The sequence below is a fragment of the Bombus huntii genome, chromosome 17 (assembly GCF_024542735.1).
Source record: "Bombus huntii isolate Logan2020A chromosome 17, iyBomHunt1.1, whole genome shotgun sequence".
In the NCBI taxonomy this organism is placed as follows: domain Eukaryota; kingdom Metazoa; phylum Arthropoda; class Insecta; order Hymenoptera; family Apidae; genus Bombus; species Bombus huntii.
This window is the reverse complement of record NC_066254.1, coordinates 899,414-917,998: the sequence shown is the minus strand read 5'-3', so window position 1 is coordinate 917,998 and position 18,585 is coordinate 899,414. Positions and strand designations below refer to the sequence as shown.

Below are 18,585 nucleotides of genomic sequence, written 5' to 3'. Positions count from 1 at the left end.
AACAAAGATTATATTATAATTGTCAGTCTCAGTTTACGGGTGCTTCCCTCGACGTCAACTTATCGCGCAGTTCTGCCCGAGCAGCCGAGCTAAATGGGCGTGTGAAACAGCGCTCCGGAGAAAGTGCGGCAAGTGGGGAAGAGAAAACAACGAACGGTTACGCCTATAGCCAAACGGTGGAAACCCGTGTCCTATATCAAGAAGACTAGCAAACCAACTATGGAAAATATTCCACCGATAAGAATTATAAACAAACAAGAACAATATTACATGCACAAAACAACAGATACATTAAAAACACGTCAACCAGCAAACCGAGGACAGGACTGCTCAGCCACAATAGAAGTTGACATGGAAAACAACAAAGCAACAACTCAACAGGACGAAAGCTGGAAGGTAGCCAGCTATAACAAAAAAAGAAAAATAACAGCCAACCCAGATATGGAACACCAGCGATGGCTGCAAGAATTACCGCTAAGAAACTTCTTCAGCTCGCTAACAGAAGAATCAGACGACGACCCAACAAGCAACACCACAACCTAATCAACACACATCACAAAACCACCACCAATATTTGTTGAGGCGCAAATAATAGACCCGCTTATCGATCAACTTAACAACATTGTTGGAAAGGATAGTTACACAATAAAACAAACAAAACTAGAACAAATAAAAATCCAAACAAACACACCAGAAAATTACAGAAAAGTTATAAAAGAATTAAGAGGAAAAAATGCCATATACCACACGTACCAGCTCAAAACGGAAAGGAGCTACAAAGTAGTTATAAGTGGACTGCACCCAAAAATTAACACAAAAAAACTAAGTGACGAATTAGCAAAGATGGGCCACCAAACAAGAACTATAAACAATATTACAAGGTACGATACGAAGCAACCACTACCGCTATTCTTAATAGAATTAGAACCTAAAAATAAAAACAAGGAAATTCTCGATATTAAAAAAAATTTTAAACACACTAATCACAGTCGAGCCACCTAGGCAAAAAAAGACATACCACAATGCATGAGGTCTCAACAATATGGACACACTAAAAATTACTGCAACAGAAACCCGGCGTGTGTCAAATGAGCAGAAAAGCACCTAACAGCGAACTGCCCACACACGGGAAAAATAAACGACGTAAAATGCTACAATTGCGGTGGAAATCACCCAGCGAGTTCCAAAGGCTGTCTAGTAAGAAAGCAACTTCAAGGAAAACTTTTTCCGCCGCTTCGTAACAGGACAACACAGAACCTACGTCAACACCAAAAACACAGCACGCAAGGAACAATAACCACACTAACACCAACACCGCTAGAAACCGAAGCTACGCGCAAGTAGTCAACCGGTCGTCACCGTTAGACAATCAAGAACAGAACAACCACAGCAACGACACTACAGAAATCAAAGAGTTAATAAAACATTCCATAAAAAACACCGAAATACTCACAAAAATGATAAGCGAACAAAACGAACTCCTCAGACAGCAAACACAGCAGATAACAGTCATGTTACAATTACTTACTAATATGATGAGCAAAAAATAAAAATAGACACGCTTAAAATAGCAGCCTGGAACTCTAACGGCTTACATCAAAGGGCCCTAGAAACTAAAACATTCCTGTACAGCAATAACATCGATATACTACTCGTCTCAGAAACACACCTCACAATAAAAAGCTACATAAAAATACCGCACTACATCATATACGACACCAAGCATCCCTCAGGGAAGCGCACGGAGGAACGGCAGTAATAATAAAAAAGGATATTAAACATCACCTACACAGCCAGGTCAGTAAGGAACATATACAAACAATTATCGTTACCGTACAGATTAACAGCAACCAACTGCAGTTGTCAGCAGTATAGGTACCGCCGCGACACAAAATCACAACGCAAATGTGGGAAGACTACTTCCGACACTTAGGTGACAAGTATATTGCAGCGGGAGACTATAACTCAAAGCACACACTATAGGGATCAAGAATTACCACACCTCGAGGCAGAACGTTGGGAAAATACATTAGAAATAACAACCTCAATATATTATCCACAGGAAGACCGACATACTGGCCGACAGACCTGAGCAAAATACCTGACCTGCTACACTTTGCAGTTACAAAGGGACTAAACGCAAATAAACTAAACATAGCCTCGAGCTTACCTCCGACCATACGCCCATAATAATTACATACAGAAACAAACCAATACTTTACAGCAGCACAGAAAAGCTATGCAATAAAACCACCAAATGGCAAACATTCAAAGAAATAATAGAGAGCAAAATCAGCTGCAACATCCCACTGAAAACATCTGAACACATCGATCAAGCAGTAACAACACTCACAGAAACTATCCAAAAAGCAGCAAGGGCAACCACCATACCTGGAACAACCAACAGACAAACAAAAACAGTTCAACTAGACATCCTCGAAAAAATTAGAGAAAAAAGAAAAGCGAAAGCAAAATGGCAAAAACACAGAACAAAAGAAAACACAAAACACCTAAACAAACTCACAAGAGAAATAAAAACAAAATAAAAGAGCACAACAACAACGAGTTCACAAAGTTCATCGAGTCACTATCTCCTCACGAAAACTACAACTACTCCCTATGGAAAGCCACAAAAAAAATAAAGAAGACAATAAAAATGGTACCAGCATTCAGAAGAGCAGACAACACATGGGCAAGAAGCAACGAAGAGCAAGCTGAAGAATTTTCCAACCACCTGTGCAACACATTTACCCCACATAAAATCAACAATGGCAACCACAATAGTCATACGGACGAGGATGCGCTAACTACTAGTACACCAACTGACAATCACTACACCATACACAAAGCAACAGCACAAGAAATCAGAAACATAATTGAGAATGCAAAAAACAATAAAGAACCAGGAGTGGACCTAATTAACGGCAAAATCTTGAAAAACCTGCCGCCAAAAGCGATGAGAGAAATCACAATAATAGTAAACGCAATACTAAGAATACAATACTTTCCAAAAGCTTGGAAACTGGCACAAATCATAATGATACCCAAACCAGGCAAGGACCCACACGAAACCAAGTCCTACCGACCAATCTCACTACTTCCGGTGTTCTCTAAGATACTAGAGAAAATAATCTACGACCGGATAAAACCAAGAATAGAGAAGAATCAACTAATACCGGATCACCAATTCGGATTCAGAAACAAACACTCCACAATAGAACAAACGCACAGACTCGTCAATGAAATCCTACAGGCGCTGGAAACAAAACAATACTGCACGGCACTCTTTGTGGACATCGAAAAAGTATTCGATAAAATAAACCACACTAGCCTACTACAATCAATCAGGAAACAGTTCCCGGGGCAGATATACCAACTAATCAAATCATACCTAAGCAGCAGAAGCTTCATAGTAAAAATCAAAAACACACACTCGGAAGCTAAAGAAATTAGGGCAGGAGTTCCGCAAGGAAGCGTCCTAGGACCAATTCTATACACATTATACACGGCCAACATACCAACAACTAACAACAGGAAAATACTGACATTCACGGATGACACAGCTGTACTAGTCAGGCACACTAATCCTGCAACAGCAGTTACACTACTACAAGAACATATCACAGAAATAGAAAAGTGGCTTCAAGCAAAACAAATCAAAGCAAACCAAGGAAAATGCAAACACATTACATTCACACTGCGAAAACAGAAACGTCCAAACATTGTACTAAATGGCACACACATAATACAAACAAGGCAAGACAAATACCTAGGACTCCACTTAGATTCACGACTCACATGGAAACAGCATATTAAAGCAACAATAGACAAAATACAGATGGCAAGGAGACAAATGTATTGGCTAACAAGTCGAAAATCCAAACTAAGCATAGAAGACAAACTAAAAATATATAAAATGGTCATAAAACCAATCTGGACGTACGGAATAGCACTATGGGGAACAGCAGCAATGAGCCATATAACGAAAATAGAGGGAACGCAATCTAAAATACTCAGAACAATAGTAAACGCGCCATGGTACGTTAGAAACGAGGACATTCGGAAAGACCTGGGAATACCAACGGTCAAGGAGGAGATTAACAAAAGTGCAAGAAGGTACGGAGAAAGAATAGCAACGCACCCAAACCGGCTGGCAGCGGAAGCGGTCGACACATCAAGCATAAAAAGAAGATTAAAAAGGAAACACCCAACAGAACTCACAAAGGACATAACCTAACAAACACTTTAGACGGATGGGCGACACGTGTTGTTGTACGAACTTCACAGAGCACTAGACAATCGTCTGCACGCTTCGGCACTCAAAAGCAAACTATGGCACATATAGGACCGTAAGAATTGTAGACATTCTCGTAGTTTGTGATACTCTATGATTTTAAGTGATAATAACACGTTGTATCTCTAGTTTTTCTCCGAATAATGAAAATTAGTACCTAACCCATAGTAGTTTACCACATATGATTTATGGTGGCCATCTACGATTTCTTTTTCCACAGGCGAAGGTGAAGAAGGTCAGATGGCCGCCCCTGGTGTTTGAACTTCACATCTTCTTACAGGAGATGCTCCGGAAGATCATCAGAAACGAAATGTGTGTTCTCGAAACTCGAGAGAAGTTGGATGTCATGGCTAAGAAGAGACACGGAGGTACGGAAAGCAAGTTTTTCGCATATAGAGAGAAATGTAATGATTTTACAGAAAAATGTATAGATTGACAAATGTAGACTTTGCAGAAATCTACATAATACGACGTATAAAACACTGTATACGATGATTTCTAAAAGGATAGAAACCGTTATCATTTTTTCACTCGTTTGTTCTTCGACGTTCGTAATGATAAAAGAAGCGCGCTAACGAACTCGTGCTAACGCATTTCGAAATTTCCTGAAACTTTTCACCTAGAAATTATGTAAATTACAATCCACCAACCCAATGGTTCCGTGCGCTAGACACATCCATCAATAGCTTTCCTCCACCACATTATCAAATCAACTGATTTTCCATCTCTAGATAAGTCAACATCTCTTGAATGCTTTTCCACCCTTAGATCCGTCATCTATTTAACTTATATCCATATGCACCGTGCGTAAATGTCTATGTCTATAAAGTTGTTGGAATAATGTGTATATTATAACCTGTTACTTCAGTGTTATAATCAGTTCAACCACTTCTATTACCCTAAACGAAACAGGGGATCGAACACTACGTGGCGTCGATTATCCAATCGTAACGGGAATTTACGACTTCCGTTGGCACACTTCCTGGCGAACGCGTCTCTCCGCGGGCGGTCGAACAGATAGAAATCATTAAACTGTCTTTTCTCACCCCTTTGTTATTCGACATTCGTAATGATAAAAGAAGCGCGCCAACGAATTCGTGCTAACGCATTTCGAAATTTCGTGAAACTGTTCGCCTAGAAATTATGTAAATTACTACTTGGTTACGTGATAAGCTGACTGTAAGCGGTACTATTAAGTACTATATCAAGAAGAATCTCGACAGGAGAAGTCGGAATACAACGATAAATACAAGAATATTATTATTCAACACGTATATATCACATGGTGACCCCTTATATATGTAACCAGTGTCGAGAAGACACGTTCTTTCTATCAAAAATAGATTCTTAATAATTTTATAACGAACAACGAGCGAAGGCTAATACATGATGAATGAATGATAACCTCGACAACATAGGTGAATGACAAGGTTATTGGAGGTGAGTGCCCCGAACATCAATTCCTACGTATACTATTTGCGACTTGTTATGTAAAGTAACATTTCGTCCAGTTCTCACTGCCACGTCTGTTTCCTATTTCGTCGATGGTGTTATATATTTTAACGCCGACTGCTCAAAGAACTACAAGGTTTGTGAACAAACAATTCAGAAACGAAAGTGGGCATTTAGAACTATCTTATTGTAAAAGATATTTATTTTCTATCATCATTTTTTAAATCTCAAAGGAATTTTCAATGATGAATTATTGTTGTTATAGTATAATTATCTCTTAACTTTTGTTTGGTGGAAAAAGAAAGAAATTTTAATCATTATACGGAATAATATTTATTTTCAGTGAACAGATTTAATATAGAAATTATTAGTAGTAAATATTGTAATATCGGAATATATTAAAGGTGTAATTTTGTCCGATTAATTATAATTTATTAATAATGGATTGAAAATACAGATATTAGTGAGACAGAGAAACGATGTTTGATTAACAGGAAAACTAAATGCAACGCTCGTATTTACATCAAATAACTTGACAACTATTTGATAACTCTCTCTCTCTCTCTCTCTCTCTCTCTCTCTCTCACTAGCAACTCTAACACTCGACAACACTCGCAACTCAATTCTACCGACTCTATGCTTCGACGTCTCGATCAACTCTGACCCTCGCCAATGCATTCCTGCTCGGTCGTGCTCGCTCTTGCTCTCGTCTTCTCTCACACGCACGCGCGCGCGCGCGCACGCACACACACACACACACACACACACACACTTTTCGGCTCACATACTCTGGCCTCTCGATTGCCACTCCTTGAAATATGAAACCGTACTTCTGTTTTGACGCTGCTTATCTTTTCTCGCGTCACTGTTACTAGGCGCTCTTGGATGTAAACAAACCACAAAAAGACGACGTACACGATGTTTTCTAATTTCAGCCGATCTCCAATCAAAGCTATTCTACGATATTACAATAATACAATTTTTCTCTATATAAATTATTTTGTTGTTTAGCATAACGTAAAGACATGCCGCAGAATTTTTATGTAGAAATCATCTTTAAACAAACACTTAAAGGTGATGTATTAACGTTCGCAGATGTTATTGTACTAGAAACATCGAGGAGTAAAGGTATTGTCATGTATGATAAATCAGAAACCGTGTGTATATAAATACATACATCCTTATTAAGCAATGTCATAAATGAATTCATTTAGAAATGAAACGAGTGGAAAGACAAAATGAAAGGAATGATGAATCCCTCATTTATAAAATTCTATTCATATTGTTCTTGGTTCGAAGAGAAAACAGTAAAATAGTCAGTACACTAAACATAGTATTATCCTTAGCAAAATTATTATACCGGATGTTTTGGTGATCTGATGTACCCAGTACAACCTGAAATAACCGAAAATATATGTATTTATAAAAGTTCCTATTTTTTTATACGAAGATACCTTTATACTCACTTTGATAATCGTTGTCGGGCTGTTGACTTAAACTCTTGTTTTAGAATAAATTTCCTAATTCCCATCAGGTAAGTTGCAACGTACTTCTCCCAATTCATATCCCGTAAATCTAGTTTGACCATATCGCTGTCATTCAATATTTTCACCTTCCTGGCCAAGTCGGAACAGTTATCCTGTTGAAAAGTCCATTCGTTCAAGGTGAAATGCACTACCGATGTGAACAGTTTGTTGCCATTTTTTAGAAGTTTCATCATTCTAAAATATTATTTTTAATTATTATTGTAGATGAACACAAAGATTGTCCCAGAAAGATTGTCCTCGTTATTCAAGGATCGATAGAATACTCACATTGGTTTACTACCTCGGAGTCTTAAAAAGATATCTATGATGAACGCAGGCAAAATATACGGAATTACACTCAGAACGTTGTAAATATATCTATTAGTTATTATTGAACAACCCGGGTACCATAGCGTATCGTTCATCGGCGTTTCTATGCCACATTTCACCACGGCATCTTTCATCTGACCCCATCTTGCGAATTGAAATAATTACATTTGTACAATTAATCGAATTACGCTTAAAGTAAAGTTTATTACTATCCGAGTATCTCAGGAAATATTATGCAATTAAATAAGTATTACATTACATCACTATCTTCCTAAATTATCGTATTGTGATCACAAATGGACTTTTATTTTCTACGTTTGTTTGCGCATTGTCTACATTCCTTAAATAAACTGAATTTTTTGGAATACTGTAACAATCAAATTACATTAGTTGAAATATATTCGTAAGAAATATTACTTAAAAGGGTATGCATTGCTGGTGCAGTTGTAAACTTTAACTTCATGATCGGGATGTAGCGTGACATGCCATGCAGTACATATTATCGTGTCGACTACGAAATCGACAGGCACTACATCCAATCTTGCATCTCTCCTACCTCGTATCGCTGTTGCACATCCTTTACTTACTAGCAGAATGACACCTGGTAACATTCAATTGGTTTAGAAATTATTTGTGATTTTCGATTATCAGATATGTAGCACTAAATAGATTGGAATGAATTCTCATAATTGTGAACAACAACAAACTTGAACTATAATAAGTATGATCTGGTGGAAATCCTCTCATTTTAGATTAACAATAGATTAACTACACTTTTCCGAAATGTGACGAGTATTGAACAATTGTCATTGAGAAATATTTATAAAAATACCTGTTAATGCAGAAATATTGTGTATCCAACCAGGACATGGTTCTTCCAAAGAGGCACCAACTATGCTTGGCCTCACTATCGCAACTGGCAGATCTTTGCACTTGCTTGCTACAACCTGCTCTGCCAAATTCTTACTGAATGTATATGTGTTTGGATAAGTTTTTAAAATCCTCTTTTCCATTACGTTGATCGACGTTTTGTCGAATTTGTCACATATATCTATCACGTCTGAAGGTTTCAAGCTCGTGCTGCAAAGTCAATAACAAATGAAAATATTCTTCGAACTATAATTACAAATATAATATTCGTAAACCGTGGAACAACGTTTTCATATATCTTATTCTTACGTATAAACTTTTTCCTCAATCTCATGTAGATTCGCATTACTAAAAGCTGTGCTGACGTGGACGAAGCTAATCGGATGCTTTAGTTCGCTCCAAAGCTCGATGACACGGGCGGTACCTTTTGTATTCACATTAACAGCCACGTGTAACGGTTCGTTGAATCTCACAGTGGCCGCGGAGTGAAACACTATGTTTACTTTCTCTAACAACAGATTTCTATCTTCTCGCGAAAGACCTAAATCTGGCAGACTCACGTCACCTTTCACGGGGTAAACTTTGCTCAAAACTGAGGGATGTTTCGCTTTAATGTTATCGTAAATCTGAAAACGAGAATTCCAGAAATGACAGTCAATCAATTTGGCTCCTGACAGGCTTAAACATTGAAGGAATCAAGTATTATATACGAACGGGATCATCTGTGAGCTTCTTAAATCGTTGTTCTATCGTTTCGTTAGTTTTTGGGCGAATTAGTATAAAAATGGCAGCGATGCGTGGACACACGCGCATCAGTTTTTCCAGTAGACCTATTCCCACGAATCCGGTTGCTCCAGTCACAAGGATCCCACTACCAGAGTAGAATTCCTCGAGCGAATTCGTCTTATTCAATCCTTCATTGGTCCCATTTTCATTCGTTTCTTTATTGATTATATCCATGTTTCAGGATCTTCACACTTTCAGTTCCAATATTTACCATAGACTGGCATTCCCGACAGACAGTAAGTGGAAACGTTTTGTAAATAATATACCATATTAGTTATAATTGAGATTTTGTTATATATTACCTTCTAAAGAAATCTACGTAATTCAACAATTATGGTTTCCTTATGCATGAATCAAGTAATTGCGTTAAGTTAACGATCCAGTGTAATGTACAAATATATTTCTATGTGGGGATGTCGTTCATCAAATAAAGAGAAAAGTTAAAAGAGCTATGCGACGCTGCAAATACAATTTTTCATGCGGCTGTACATTAATTTGTATTATTGCATATTACTCCATAAAACGATATCTTAGTTGATGCTTTATTAATACTTAATCTTTATGTAGTTTTGTTTCACGTCTGCATTTTTTATTTTATGTGTATGTTTGTGAGTATTATAATATACCGTGATCAGAATTTGTGTGGAAAATGTGTGTGGTTCATGGGATACAGTATTCGCCCACATTTAGTAGCACCATGAGAATATGTAGTACGTGTGATTTTTCTGTCACAACCCGTGAATGCGTGCGTATTTGAAATCTGTGTAAACATATTTTATATGTGCTCTGTATTCATTATTTCTTCAGGAAGACAAAAAGAGGAAAATTTCCGATATGCTGTTATAGATTTCAATGAGTAAACAGGTTTAATCTATAATCGATGATTTTTTTTAGAAAATGTTGCGCAAGATGGTTTACGTCACCGAACGCCATGGTCTTCTCCTTTACGACTTGCACGAGGTAAGCTGTTGCGAACCTATCGTTCGTGTAAAAAAGAGCGCGGTTTTTATATTCTCTATTTTCATCTTATTTTAACTTCAGGAATGTACAATATTTTTATATTGTTATGATTGTGTATATTACATTGCATTACGTTCTACGTTATTTAGTTTTTGTAATTAGTTTTCTGCTTGAACTTTACAATATCAAGCCTTTTGTTTCAGAAGTTGCTGTTTTATAGAAATTTGATACGTTAAATATTGTACACACATATATATAGTATACGAGTGAAGAAAATTATTATTATTAAGTAATAACTAATAACAATTTATAAAAGCATTGAAAATAAAGCCTTTTTAATACTTGAATGTCTATGAAAGGATGTTTACGTTGTAATCCGAAGGGATATTCTGTCGCATGTAAATAATTAACAACTATATTTATAAAGAAAGTGATAAATAAAATAGGGTAAATATATGATATCACAATGTAGGATATTTTACTTGAACTTAATAACATAATTGCGTAATACATAATCTCCCCACTACCATTTCATAGTTTCTTTTATATAGAATCAATATTACATATGTATATTTCAGTTCATTTGCGTTTGTTTCAATTTAATTTACTACAAACATTTACTATTTAAATTATAAAATGACTAAAATATCTCACATGATTAATATAGTCACCGCGGAGCGTATTTCCTCCTTTCATAAACCCGAAAAGTCGAAGTAAGTTCTAACAATAACTTGTGAAAAACGATACTAAACTCAATATTTGCCAAAAAATAGCCAGTGTCTCATGCAACTATGACACGGAGGCGAATGTTCCGATTACCTCTACTGACTGATTGTAAATTATTGAAAAATCACAATAACGAACCATTTTACTGCGTAAAATGTAAAATACAAAATAAAAATTTCAGAATTCAAAAACTTCATTTAAACTATTGTAGTAATTAATAACTCGATGATAGTTTTGATCTATATGACATCGGTAATGATGAATGACAGCTAATGGCAGACACAATTGAATACAGAATAACAAGAAATCGTCTGTTACCTGCTACTGTTTCCCAGACACGTCTTTCACTGTACTGTAACGATATTCGATGTGTCGCTATTCTAGATACTTGTACTTTTAATAACGTCACCCTACCACTGAAACTGGGTAATGTTATGCGTTGCTGATTCGAATAATATATTCATCTCGAAAACCTTTCGTGTTCATGAAAGTGTAAACAACACACCGGGCCGACTAAATTAAACATGCGAGATATTTTAGTCATTTTACGTTTGAAATAGCAATGACTCCTTGCATTTAGTAAAATAAACTGAAACATAGGCAAATAAACTAAAGTATTTATAAGTAATATTATGTAATGGAGAGATTATGCATTTTCGCAATTATTTTATATATTATACTTTGTATACTTTTTTTTTATACGCGGAGAAATCCTCATGGACACTCCGCTGCTGCAGTAATCGCGTAACAGCAGAGTAGTGTCGGACTCCTACCGACTAAAACTCCATGATAGCCATCTTACGCGTGTGACAGGGGTGCTCCAGGAACCTCTTATGAATTAACTTCTGTTGCACCCCTTTCTCGCGTCCTCTTGTTCGAGCCAATCCTAGTACCTCCTGACTATTGAATTGGAGTTAGGGGGGAGGGGGGGGGGGGTCATTGCCCCTAGCGATGTCGCTCCTTCCAGGCGTGGTCCGTTGGGACGCCGGTGGAGCGGCTCTAGGTCGTCTGACTGCCATCCTTCTCCATCGTCTTATCCTGCAAGGGTGAGAGATTTTCATTCTCTCCTTTTCCGCTCACTCCTTTGCGAGCATAACTCGCTCACAGAAGAGGCGGACGGCCTCGTATTTCTGTGACCCTCTCAACATCGCCTTTACAATCGCTGGGGGGGGGGGGGGGGTCAATGTTCCTCATATGGCGTGTCGCAGAGTGTAGCGGGGCAGCTCCCACCCCGGACAGAGCTCCAGGGTGTGCTGCGCCGTGTCCTTGCCCTCTCCGCAGTAGTGGCAGATGTCTGTCGTCTCTCGTCCGATTCTCTTCAGGAACTCGCCGGACATGCCGTCCTGCACCTGGGTCATTCTGTATCTGAGCGCGAAGCCGTGGCGGCTTCTCTATGCCACCCAGTTTGGGAGGACCGCCTCCGCGCCCCGGTGTTCGCATCCCTCGTTGATCGGCTGGGATCGCCACTGGTCCCACGTGTCCTCCTCAGCGGTTCCTATGTCGTTTGAAGCCGCCTGCTCGGTCGGATCTTCTCCCGGATACTCTCCAGTGGGTGTATCTCCTTTTGAGTGCTAGCGCCTGGATCCCGCAAGAGGATTTGCTTATGTAAGTCTATGTATGTAAGTCTAACCTAACCCCAACCCATGTTCCCGTCGGGACAAGCGTCCCGCTTACGTGAGGCCTCTATGTACGCCGCAAGGAAGGTCGCCGGCAGTGTAGGCGAGAGGCTCGTCTATGCTCGCTCTACGTGGCCTTGGGTAGTAGCGCACCCACGATCCTGATGCCAAGGATAGGACCGTCGGGATAAGTTCCCGGGCACTTTGTGCCTTGAGGCCCCCGCTTACGTGAGTCCTATCTGGATCTGTCGAGTACGGTTCGCAGGTCGCCGGTCGGCAGTGACGTGACGGTACATTCACACGATAGTCCCACCAATGACTTAGGATGATACCACGGGCGGCCGAGTGTAAGGCCGGAGGGAGTAGCGGCCCCTCTGCTCGGCCAATTATGGGATTGGACTCGTGGTGGCAGTGGTTGATGGCCAAGATGCTGGCAAGAGGGCCGATTTAAGGGGTAATGGCTCGCCCCGAGTGGCCTTCGGCGGGTGATCAGCGTCCCACCTGCTCCCGAACCGTCCTGGTGAGACGGTAGGGCTTAGAAACGCCCCGTTCCACCGGTAACGAGCGAAGGACCCTGCGGGCTTAGCTAATCAAGGTAGCAAGGCACAAGGTGCCTTGCGCGATGGTTGGGCATATACCAACCCCTATGGCCCTAGGGGTGCCCGGGTACTGTGTGGCGATAAGTATACTCCGAGGTAAGCACCCGTTATCAAAGACTGACAATGCTTGCCAGCGCCCGGAGCACCACGGGGGCGGGGGGATAGAGCGGTCGCCGACGCGCGGGATACCGTCCGGTATGCCCTAATGATTCTGATGACGGTTACCCTGTGCAGCCTCCTCAGGAGCAGGATGCTGCGACGACTCGCCATCAGGTCGTCCGCCCATACCGGGAACCCGTACATCACTCGGGACCGAACGATGCCCTCGTAAAGTCGGCGCACCGCGTCTCCCACCCCGCCGATGTTCGGTAACAGGCCTCACATGGCATTAGCAGCCACCGACACTTTCGGAATCAGGGAGTCGAAGTGTGGCTCGAACGTCCACTGGCTGTCGATGACGAGACCTAGATATTTCATCTGCGATCCCACTTGGACGGTTTCGCCTACCATGTTTATGCATAGACCGGGCAAGACCAGCCTCGCCGTCCGCAATATCCGGGGGTAAGCTCCCTCTTTCAGGCATCTTGTGTAGAGGCGTCGAAGTCTGGGGGCCATGACTCCCATCACTTCTGCCCAGATCCGACCCCAGATTCCGTCCGGGCCCGGCGCCACGTCGCGGGAGGCCATTCTTCTGGTCGCCTCCCATATCTCTTCCTCTGTGACTTCCCAGTCGTCCCTCCGTCCATTCCAACGTCCGTGTCGTTTCCCGCGGCCGTTCTGCCGCCCTGTCTTCTTGCGGGGGGAAAAGCGTCGCGATGATCCGCAGCAGCAGCGCAGGTTCCATATCCATCGTTGCCAGGGGGCCCTTCCGCCAGCTCCGCTTCGCCCCCTCCTCTGACGATTTCCCCTAACTCCTTATCTTTCGCCACTGTTGCGTCTTTTTTCGCCATTGGGCGCAAAAATGGCCACTTCCTCCGCACTTGCTATTCCACCAGTCGCTGTCACTTTCGAATGGCCCGCGCGGCGCTTTGACGCGCATGTCAATATAGCTGCGTCCGTGTAGTTCCTCGGGTAGCCCGTGTAGCGGCGCTGTTGTCACGCGTCCTAATATGGCTACCCCACCGTCATAACCTCGCACTCGGTTTACCTTCGCCTTTAGCGCCTTGCCACATCAGATTTCATGGGTTCCTACACCCGCTTTACTTTCACGGGCGTTAATCCTTCACTCTGGTTACTTTCCTTGCCTGAATTCTCCAGTTTTCCGGAGATTTCGAGTACGCTCACGGCTCCGTCCTCCCTACGTCTGCTCCGCCACACAGTCACCACAAAAAACCTGCTTCTTGTCATATTATACTTTATATACTATGATTATATTATCAAGTTTATCAAGCTGTGTCTTAGCCCTCGCTCGTTGTTCGTTATAAAATAGCAAACAAAATATTTTTCATAGAAAGGACGTATCTTTTCGACATTGGATGATATGTATTGAAGGGACCACCACGTGATATATACGTGTTGAATATTAAGAATCTTGCATTCATCGTTGTATCCTGATTTCTTCTGTCGAGCTTCTTCTTCATATATTATCTAACATTACTACTCACAGTCAGTTTATCGTGCTATCAAGTAATAACTTACATATCTTCTAGACGAACAGTGTCATGAAATTTCGAAATACATTAGCACGAATTCGTTAACGCACTATTTTTATTATTACGAATGTCGAATAACAAAAAAGTTAGAAAAGGCATATTTTAACGGTTTCTATACTTTTGCAAATCATCGAATGAAAGGTTCCTTACCTTATACGTCTTATTTTGCAGATATTTCCAAAGATTACATTTGTCAATCTAAACATTTTTCATCATTATAAAATCATTAATTCAAAATTATTATATTTCTTTCCATATGCGAAAAGAATGCTTCTCGTACCTCCGTGTCTCTTATTAGCAATGACATCCAACTTTTTTTCATTATTCGGAGAAAAACTAGACAACTATACAACTAGAAAACTATACAACGTGTTATTATCACTTAAAATCATAGAATATCACAAACTACGAGAATGTCTACAATTTTTACGGTTACACATGTCCACTTCATAAACCTTACGGACCTTTTTGTCTTTCTTCTTTAACCCTTTCGCTTCGGCAGTCCAGTCCGCCGAAGTACTGTCACTGAACAGAAACGCGCGCCAGAAATGCCCACAGTGTGTGTGGTTGCTGTATAAACGTTTTCCTAAGTCTTAAATAACAACAATTCTTGTAAGAATCGTATATGGCAGTTCACTGTTGAGTGCCGAAGCGTGCAGACGATTGTCTAGTGCTCTGTGAAGTTCGTAAAACAACACGTGTCGCCCATCCGTTCAAAGTGAACACAGCTAAGTGTTTCCTATCCTTTAGAGAAAAAGATCCTACACTCCTAAACTCTACCCGAATACTAGCCTCATAGTCTCACGACTAGTTATTCATTTTGAATTAACTAGCTCGATGATGGTCCAGGAATCACGACCAGGCAGGAGCAACTCCATAATTGCTCCGCGCTACCTCCCCCGTGGCAAAAGTGCAACAGATCCCCCTCGTACCAATGACGCCAAAAACTCCAAAAAGCGAAAAATAGAAGCATCAAAAATAAACACAAACGCCACTCAGAACGAACAGTCAACAAACCAAGTAACCACATACAATCGATACGCCATATTGGAATCCACAAACGACGCCATGGAAATTGCAGACCCACCAACAAACCAACACACCCAAAGAAATTCCCCTCCCCCACCAATATTTGCTGATGATGTCATCGACATACAAACGGTGATTAATTCCATAGAGGGATATATCTCCAAAGAGGACTACAACCTAAAAACAAATGATAACAAAGTAGAAATCCTGCCGACAAACCCTGATGCATATAGAAGGCTCACCAAACTATTAAAGACCATGAACGCCAATTTCCATACATACTAGCTCAAACTCGAAAAACCTCTCCGAGTGGTTCTAGGCAACATCCACCACTCAGCAAACATAGATGAACTCAAATTCGAAATCTTAAAACACGGTAACGAAGTTATCAACGTTAGTAACATAAGGCACAGAGTCTCGAAAGACCCGTTATCCTTATTTTTTATCGACATAAAACAAAAGCCTAACAATAAGGAAATTTACAACATCAGTCGTCTAATGAACTCAATAGTAAAATTCGAACCACCGCTTGTTAAAAAAGAAATAGTGCAATGTAAAAGGTGCCAAAGGTACGATCACACGAAGAAATACTGCAACCATACCTTCCGCAGCGTTAAATGTGCAGGTACACGCCCCACTGATCAGTGCACTAAATCACCGGAAATCCCAGCGAAGTGCTTCCACTGTCAAGGTGACCATCCTACTAACTACAAAGGCTGCTCAGAATAAAAAAAACCTTATATATAAATAAGTATCCTAAACTCAGAGCCAAAGAGAGAACCAATCAAATACCCAGTCCTCCTAAATACCAAATACCCAGTCCTCCTAAATTCGCTTCAACTTCAATCTCCTATGCCCAAGCAGTACAAGGAAACCAAAATGATCCGCATAGCCACAGGGACATTCTCAAAATAGTGTCCCCAATGCACCAAACACAGACAACGTCTCCAGGCTTAAAAAGCTAATAGAGAAACAATCAGAACAAATAAATAATTTCCTATCACTATTAACACTCCTCATGGATAAATTAATACGCCCCGACGCAAAATAAAACCAAAACGCATAGCTCTTTGGAATGCCAACGATCTAGCTCAACACAAATTTGAACTAAAACTCTTCCTTGAACAGCAGCAAATAGTAATGCTCGTATCTGAAACCCACTTCACCGACAAAAACTATCTGAAAATAAATGGTTATAACTTCTACCATACTCAACATCCCGGCGGAAAGGCCCACGGCGGCACCGGAATCATAATCAAATCCAGCATTAAGTACTAACTTGCATTAAGCGAACTTGCATCATTCCAGAAAGACTAGCTCCAAGCAACATACATAGCAATAGAATAGATTGTGCCATGGTACAATCACCACTTCAGCAGTATACTGCCCTCCCAGACACTCCATCGCCAAAGAAGACTTTGATAGCTTCCTTGACATCCTGGGCAGTAGATTCATAGTTGGAGGAGACTATAACGCCAGACATATCAAATGGGGCAGCAGACTGGTCACAGTAAGAGGCAAAAATCTCTTAAGCAGCAAAATAACCAGCAGTCTCAACTACCTTACCACATACTGGCCCACTGACACTAACAAAATACCTGACCTTCTTGACTTCTTCATAACAAAAATATCTCGCCAAGATACGTCGAAATCAACTCCTCGGCTGATCTCTCTTTTGATCATTCCCCCCTGATAGCAACAGTCAGTTCAACAATTATCAAGAATACACCTAATGGCTTTATCCATAACCAACTCACCAACTGGCAGCTCTTTAGAGAAGTCTTTATTCACTCAACTTCAGCCTTAACTTCACTAAGAACTAATGAAGATATCGAAGCAGCCACGGAATACTTAAACACGAGCATAATAAACGCCATCCGCTCCTCCACACCTACTAAGACTTCGATCAGCAAGCGTGAATATCCCCATTACATGTTTAAAAAAATAGCAGAAAAACGTAGACTAAGGAGAGTATGGCAGACCCATAGAACACCGGATGACAAACGCAAACTAAACAACGCAACTAGAAAGCTAACCAAAATCACCAGAAATTATAAAAATGATTGTTTTCATAAATATCTCGCCAATTTGTCCCCCACAGCTGACTCCAACTACTCACTATGGAAACTCCAGGAAATTCACGTGCCCCCGGCAAATAATCCCTTCAATCCGCCGTCCGCAAGGTGGATGGGCGCGCAGCCCTATAGAAATAGCCAACCTGTTTGCTAAATACTTGTCTAAAATATTCAAAACCCATTCCTCCAATGCTGTCGCGGACGTTACTGAATACCTGCACACTCCCTTCCAACTGTCCCCTCCTATCGAACACTTCACTTCTGCGGTGATTTTAGAATCAATCAATCGCCGAAATTCCAAGAAAGCAGCAGGGCACGACCTAATAGGCAATAAAGCAATCAAGGAACTTCCCATAAAAGGGATCGCATTCATCACATCGATTTTTAATGCTATCCTTCGCCTTGAACACTATCCCAAGGCCTGGAAAATCTCATTGATTACCCTCATCCCTAAACCCGGTAAACCGATATACGAAACCAGCTCCTATCGCCGAATCAGTCTTTTACCTATCCTGTCTAAACTATTCGAGAAGATGCTCACGAATCGACTCCTTCCACTCCTAGAGAACTTGAAAACACTCCCAGATAACCAATTCGGCTTCCGAAAACAACATTCAACAGTAGAGCAAATCCACCGCATAACCCATACGATCAGCCAAACACTCGAAAA

General features: G+C 40.7%; 1 protein-coding gene across 2 annotated transcripts in view; it reads right to left on the bottom strand.

The window, feature by feature from the left end:
- Positions 1–6,063: 6,063 nt before the first annotated feature.
- The window catches only part of LOC126874980 (putative fatty acyl-CoA reductase CG5065), a 672,215-nt gene continuing 659,693 nt past the window's right edge, over positions 6,064–18,585 (bottom strand). For both annotated transcript variants that reach the window (XM_050637559.1, XM_050637561.1), the window contains one exon: positions 6,064–7,141. In XM_050637559.1, the coding sequence (XP_050493516.1) occupies positions 7,063–7,141 (79 nt within the window). In that variant the 3' untranslated portion in view covers positions 6,064–7,062. The remainder of the gene's footprint in view (positions 7,142–18,585) is intronic.